Source organism: Sinocyclocheilus anshuiensis, unplaced genomic scaffold (assembly GCF_001515605.1).
Source record: "Sinocyclocheilus anshuiensis isolate Anshui unplaced genomic scaffold, SAMN03320099.WGS_v1.1 scaffold879, whole genome shotgun sequence".
Taxonomy (NCBI): Eukaryota; Metazoa; Chordata; class Actinopteri; order Cypriniformes; family Cyprinidae; genus Sinocyclocheilus; species Sinocyclocheilus anshuiensis.
This window is the reverse complement of record NW_015546063.1, coordinates 313,368-320,590: the sequence shown is the minus strand read 5'-3', so window position 1 is coordinate 320,590 and position 7,223 is coordinate 313,368. Positions and strand designations below refer to the sequence as shown.

The window sequence follows — 7,223 nt, the reverse complement described above, 5'->3', positions numbered from 1 at the left end:
CCCAGTCACAGGCACCCAACCTCATGCTGCAGCGCTGCCGAGCTCATGTCAGTGCTGTTCTTCCACACCATGCGCTACAAAGCCAATGATCCCCGCAACCCCAGCAATGACCGCTTCATCTTGTCCAAGGTGGGCTGTCGTTCCATGTTTGGTTATGAGCTTCCTTTTAGTTTTCTCAAAGTGCTTAGAGACTAAATGTATTCCACCCCTCATGCTCCTGTTTTCAGGGCCATGCTGCTCCCATTCTGTATGCTGCCTGGGCAGAGGCTGGATTCATCAAAGAGTCTGAGCTGCTAAACCTGCGCAAGATCGACTCTGACCTGGAGGGTCACCCCACCGTAAGACCTAAGACCACCGCATATACATTAGCTTTCAAACGTTTGGGGTCGGTAAGGTTGTTTTAATGAAAAAAACTCTGGTGCGTAACAGCGCAGAGAAAACAAGTACAATATATTATAATAATAATAATAATAATAATAATAATATATTATAAATTATAAAAATAATATAATAAAGTTCAACATAACAGCATTTATTTGAAATAGAAACCTTTTTAGTTATTTAATAATAATAATAATAATAATAATAATAATAATAATATTATAAAAATAATATAATAAAGTTCAACATAACAGCATTTATTTGAAATAGAAACCTTTAGTAACTTTAGTTATTTTGATTTAAATGTGTGCATCATTGCTGAATAAAAGTATTAATCTTGCTGACTTAGTGTATCAATTGTTTCACATAACCATTTGTCATGCAATTAACCTCACTTCTCTGTTTATTTCAGAAACTAGCGTTTGTGGATGTGGCGACAGGTTCTCTTGGCCAGGGTTTGGGTGCTTCCTGCGGTATGGCATACACTGGAAAATACTTTGATAAAGCTAGGTACCTACGTTCTCCCAGTTCTCCACATTATTTGATTCCCTTTTTAAATAAAGTTTTTCAACAGTTTTTCTTTCATACTATGATCCTCTGTACTACATTGCTTGTGTACACCAAATGAAACGTCTCATGCTAGTATGGCTCCTAAACAAAGGTTTTGCTCTCAGACCATAGTAATAAATAAAAAACAGTGCAGTACAGGAAAATGCCCATTTCTGCTGAGCATTTGATGCTGCTGTAACTGGACGTGTCTGTCTTGTCTCACTAGCTACCGTGTGTACTGCATGCTGGGAGATGGTGAGTGTTCAGAAGGGTCGGTGTGGGAAGCCATGGCTTTTGCCTCCTATTACAAGCTTGACAATCTGGTGGCCATCCTTGATGTGAACCGCCTGGGTCAGAGTGAGGCAGCACCACTGCAGCACAACATGAACACCTACAAGGAGCGCTGCGAGGCCTTTGGGTAGGTCTCACGACTACAGCAAGTTTTTATCTCTTGCCTTGTTTGAGATAGCAGGGTAGTATACTACTTGTACACAGTACATATACTCCAGAAACCACTGAACTGTGCAGCACAGCAAACTGGAGCTCCTAATAAAATTGTTTTATTAAGCACAGTCACATTTTTTATCAGATACATTGCTATTTTTTTATTTTTTTTTCCTCAAAAATCTTTCAGACCTATCATTGCATAGTAGGCAGTATAGAGTGTATACTAAGCAGTGTGCTAGTATTCTATTGAGAACCCAGCCACTCTCTTTGTATTTCATTTTTTGTTCAGTCATTGGCATGTAACCAATTTGTTTCTTCAGCTTCAACACTTATGTGGTGGACGGCCATGATGTGGAGGAGCTGTGCAAGGCTTTGTGGCATGCTGAACAAACGAAAGGGAAGCCCACTGCCATCGTAGCCAAAACATTTAAAGGCAAAGGACTCAAAGGTGACTAACTATATCCTATACTGCAAGACCAGCATTACATTAATGAAATGTGTTATGATGTTTGTTAGAATGGGCGATATGGCAAAAAAATAAAATTTAGATTTTTTTTTTTCAGAACGTTTGACTGATTCTCGATTTTTACTAGTCAACTTGAAAATGTAACTACAGCATGATCCATGTAAATTTTTCTTTATTAACCATCTAGTTAAAGAAATTTCTATTTTAAGTGCACCACACATGTTGTCAACATGATGTAAATGTTAAACAAATCACTTGTTAACGTTAAATATCTTTGCAAAAAAGATGCATGAACTACAACTACATCTTCAAACTTGTCTTATACATATATGTTCAGAAATAATACAAAGAAAATACTTTTTTTAAAAATCTCAAAAATCAAGGTAATTAAAATTCAAAATGACTGAAGATATAACACCAGTAGACTATTTAGGGCCTCACGATTAATCGAAATTAAATTGCAAAGGTGATAAATCGCGATTAGGCAGAAGCTGCGATTGTCATGCGTGTCTTTCAGTTAAGCACGATTCTGTGATCAGTAGTAAATCTCCATCCGAAGGCCAGAGGGCGCTCTCACACGGAAACTCCAAATACGCCTCGCAGAAGAAACCCAGGAAAGGCCTATAGCCGTTGCTGAATAAACAGGAGATTTAACTGCTTGCATTGATTCAAGGTGACTAATAAACACATGACTACAACAATATATGGTTTATCTGAGTTCGTCTTATTATAATTTTTATTGTAATAAAGTATATAATAATGCAATGCAAATCGACATAGCCTTTATCACTGCTTAGAATACTATGAAATTTGTTGCGTGCCTTATTCTGTGTAAGAAACCACATCATCTCACAGAAGGATTTACTTCAAACACTCGTCTGATGTTATGAAGTGAGTTTGGAGTAAAAACATGTTATTAAATGTGCAAACAGCTTTCATAATCGCAGAACGATATCTTCGATTTCATAATCGCGTGATTATGAACGCGATTTTGCATAGCTTGTCAGTGAACTACGGCTCTGTGTAGTAAATGCTGCTCCATCTGAAAGCACGTGCTGGAGATTTACTACTGATTACAGAACCGGCTTTACTGACAAGATGCGCATGACAATCGCATTCAATTAATTGTGCAGCCCTATGACTATTATTAACTAAATGTTCTGTAAAAACAGTGAACAGCAGCTTTGAGCCAGTCAACATGATGCAAACATGAAATTTCAGATATACACTAGTAGTTCTTTACAGGTTTTTATTTGATTGCGCTGCTTTTCCACTGTTTTTTCTATGTGAACATGGACGCGTTTGACTGTTGCGCTCGCGTCTCTTGCAGCGTCTCATGCATGAAACGGCATTCTAAAAACGCGGCGCTCAAGTTAAAAGAACTTCAATCCCCATCTTCCTGCATTATTTTTCCTATTGCACTGCCCACGTTGCATTTTTGTCGACACAAAAGCGCATTCTGTGTGAATGGCACCTTGTGTTCCTTCACAAAGCGCGTCACACGTGAGTGGTTAATCACATGCGCCGACATGCTGTTGGATCATTCTTTTCTCTTTACTGTTAACATTGGCATATTGTCAAAGTGTCTAATTCTAACGTTTGGTAATATTTCTGTTTAATATCTTGATTCCTCAATTTATAAAAAATAAAATCGTGGCAAAACATTCAATTCAAATTAATCTGTAAAATCGGAAAAATTGCCCGGCCCTAATGTTTGTCCTCATTCTCGTGGTCTGACCTGTGATCTTTGTTCAGGCATTGAGGATCAGGTTAACTGGCATGGGAAGCCTATGCCTAAAGACCGTGCGGAAGAGCTGATTAATGACCTCCTGAGCCAGATTCAGTCTCCCAATAAGCCCCTCCACCCTCACCTGCCTAATGAGGATGCTGCTCCATCTGACCTCACCCCCATCCACCTGCTCACAGCTCCAGAATACAAGATCGGAGATAAGGTGATGACATGTCACTGTAGATGTTGGAGTTTTTAAGTGGTTCTTTTCTTTGAGCAAATGCTTCCATGTCTTCAAAAGTTCCTCAAAAGAAGAATCTATAAAGCTTCTGCTTTTGTTTGCCCACTCAGATGTCCACCAGGAAGGCCTATGGTGTTGCCCTGAAGAAGATGGGGGATGCCAGCCCTCGTGTGGTGGCCATGGATGGTGACACCAAGAACTCAACCTTCTCTGAGATCTTCAAGAAGGCCCATCCTGATCGCTTTATTGAATGCTTCATTGCTGAGCAGAACATGGTGTGTAAATGGATGGGATTTTTCTCCCCCTTTATAATGATAAGTAACAAGTCATGATGGCAAAGCAAAAGTATATTGGCTGACAGTGTGTGTCATATATGAATGGGTCTGTAAACTGTGTTTGTAGAGCACTTTGTGATAAGTGTGGTGCACTATTCATACAGCGCATTGTAAACACCTGACCTCACCCCGATTTAACTATTGTTACTATTCACTTTCTGACTAATATTTTTCACTGCCTTACTCACTGCCTTAAGTTCTTACTCAATAGGACATGAATTCCCACAATGAGAAAGAATTCCTTTCTGCATAAACGTGGTTATTCTGAGGTCAATATAATCAAAAAATTATTTTTATAAAATATTTGTATTAAAATATAACTTACAGCAGTAATTAGCCAGGTTGTTGTATTAAGCGGTGTATTAAATATGTTATTGTTACTATAAATGTTTAAGTATTACAAATTAATATAAAAAACACACTACTGTTAAAATGTTTGGGATTATTTTTTATATGCATGCGTTATATTTTATCTAATATGATGTTTTAAATGTATTTAATTCCCTTGCTATCCAGGTGAGTGTGGCCATTGGTTGTGCTACTCGTGATCGCACGGTTTCATTTGCCAGCACTTTTGCTGCCTTCTTTGCTCGTGCCTATGACCACATCCGTATGGCTGCGATCTCCCAGTCTAATGTCAACCTGGTTGGCTCACACTGTGGTGTTTCCATTGGTAAGGCTCTGTGCTGTGAAATACATGGATTCTTTCCATTTTATCTGGTCTTAATTTATAGTCAAATCTCTTCTGAATCTAACATATTCAATCTGAAATATTTATTTGAAATGTTTCTTAACTTCTAATTTTGTCCAGGTGAGGATGGCCCCTCGCAGATGGCACTGGAGGATCTCGCAATGTTCCGCGCTATCCCAACGTGCACAGTGTTTTACCCTAGTGATGCAGTATCTACTGAGAGAGCCGTGGAGCTTGCAGCCAATACAAAGGTGTGGTTTATGGTTTCCACCTGATGGTCTATTATAGATAAAGTTAATCTATTGTTCTTTGGCTCAGTGTTCATGCCATTCCCTGCTTTCAGGGTATCTGTTTCATCCGTACCAGCCGACCTGACAATGCAGTCATCTATGATGCTGGAGAGAAATTTGAAGTTGGCAAAGCCAAGGTGAGGAGAATTTTAAAAAAGAGAAGACCAGAACACACTTTTAATTAAATTATTTATAGTTTCTATATTTAGTTACAAACTACAGCAAAGAAGGCTAAAGTTAGCAGCCATGCTGAACCTTGTCAATTTAGTGTGATAATGTGTATAGTAATACAGTGAGCAAATGGGGCCTCCTGTTGGACCGCTGTGAAATGTCTGGTTCACAAGGGTTGTTCTAACAGTTCTCTTTCTGTCCTGTAGGTGGTGCGGCAGTCTGACAAAGATCAGGTGACCGTCATTGGAGCTGGAGTAACTCTGCACGAGGCACTGGCAGCACATGACCAACTGGCCAAAGAAGGTTTGTTCAGCGCCTACTGCCCATAGCAGTACCTCAGTTACACTTTAGAGAATTAAACATAACTTGTGATGCAAGTATACTAAATGTATAATCTCTTTTTTAAAAATGAACAAATTAACCGCACATTTTTTTCTGAAATTAATTGCGATTAATTCCACCTAACATTAAAGTTTTTAAATTTACTTTTAAATTGCAATAATTTCACATTCAATCTTCAAATTAAAGTAGAAACAACATACAGTATATTTTTAATATTTGTTTAATGGCATCTTTATGACTGAAGGTGAGTATCACATACCAATACTACTGATGTCTCTATGAATTTTTATTTCTTTCTAATATTTAACCTTTGACTATAGCCATTCAACATTACAGTATAATTGAGAGCTATCAATTTTAACATTTATTAGACTTTAAAAAAATAACTTCTAATTTAAGTGAACTTAAAACAATCTTCACAAATCTATTATAATGTCATATTTAGCTAGCTGTGCTCTTTAGCAAGTAGGAAATATACAGAAATTGAATAAAGTTATCAAACATTAAATTCTAAATTAAATATAGATGAATCCTTAAAGCTACAAAAGTTACTGATTTCCTTTTTTTTTTTTTTTTTTTGCTCCTCACATTTGTGTAACTACAAAATTTGCTGTTTTCCTTTTTTTTTTTTTTTTTTGATTAACAGGCATCACAGTAGCTGGGTTATTAAGGTTATTTTATCTGCTTTGCCGCTGCTGAACATGTCACGGATCTGACACGCATCGTATTTTCTCACAGCTCTTTACCTTTTTCTGACCCTTCAGCTCTTAAAGTCTCTACTAATGAGCTGATGAGTTGAATCGGGTGTGTTAGATGAGAGAGAGAGTGCTGGGGTCCAAGACCGTTTTGAAAACCACTACATTTCAGAGACATGTTCTTAAATGTGACTCATATATAACAAATACTTGCATGCATACACCGTTTTAAGGCAGCTTTAATCGCCTTTTTGGTAACTTCATCACTTAGGCTAACTGATGACATAACTACGACATTGCATGCTTGTAGTATCTTTTGCGCCTCAATATGAAATTATATACAGTGTGCTGCCACATTTGTGCGTGCAATTGAAGAGCACGTGCTATGAGCACAGTATGGCTGACAGGAAAACTAATTTTTACTGAGTTATGACCTGACAACTTCTCATCTGACCACAGTTCACTGTTGTTCTCCTGAAGCTCCCTCGTCACCTGTACCCTTTCCGCGCTCTTTGACTAGCGCCTGGCGCTGAGGCGAAGTTGGAGTGTGCGTCTGAAAAGTCTCCCGTTTGATGTGGTTGTAAAGACGTTCTAAATAAACCCAATTCTTGGCAAGAAAAAAAAAAAAAGACCGAAGCAGCAGTTGTGAGTGGGGTGGCCAACCATAGCTCCCCCTCTGTGTTAATTTGCGTTAAATATTTTTAACATGTTAAACTGAAAACAGTAATCATGTGTTAACATGTTAATTTTGACAACATATATATATATATATATATATATAAACTGCATTTTGAGCTGTGTAAATGGAAGATGAACAAAAACTGGTAAACTGAAGCAGTTTAAATATTTAAATTTAACAAACTATTAATAATATACTATTAATATA

At 37.7% G+C, this 7,223-nt stretch overlaps 1 protein-coding gene across 1 annotated transcript in view; it reads left to right on the top strand.

Annotated features, from left to right (window-relative positions):
• LOC107699589 (transketolase-like) overlaps positions 1-5,644 on the top strand; it is a 12,623-nt gene extending 6,979 nt beyond the window's left edge. Inside the window, exons 4-12 of the mRNA XM_016500895.1 lie at positions 794-891; positions 1,157-1,348; positions 1,698-1,825; positions 3,599-3,795; positions 3,924-4,088; positions 4,665-4,821; positions 4,960-5,090; positions 5,183-5,266; positions 5,507-5,644. Of these exons, the coding sequence (XP_016356381.1) occupies positions 794-891; positions 1,157-1,348; positions 1,698-1,825; positions 3,599-3,795; positions 3,924-4,088; positions 4,665-4,821; positions 4,960-5,090; positions 5,183-5,266; positions 5,507-5,629 (1,275 nt within the window). The 3' untranslated portion in view covers positions 5,630-5,644. The remainder of the gene's footprint in view (positions 1-793; positions 892-1,156; positions 1,349-1,697; positions 1,826-3,598; positions 3,796-3,923; positions 4,089-4,664; positions 4,822-4,959; positions 5,091-5,182; positions 5,267-5,506) is intronic.
• Positions 5,645-7,223: the final 1,579 nt, after the last annotated feature.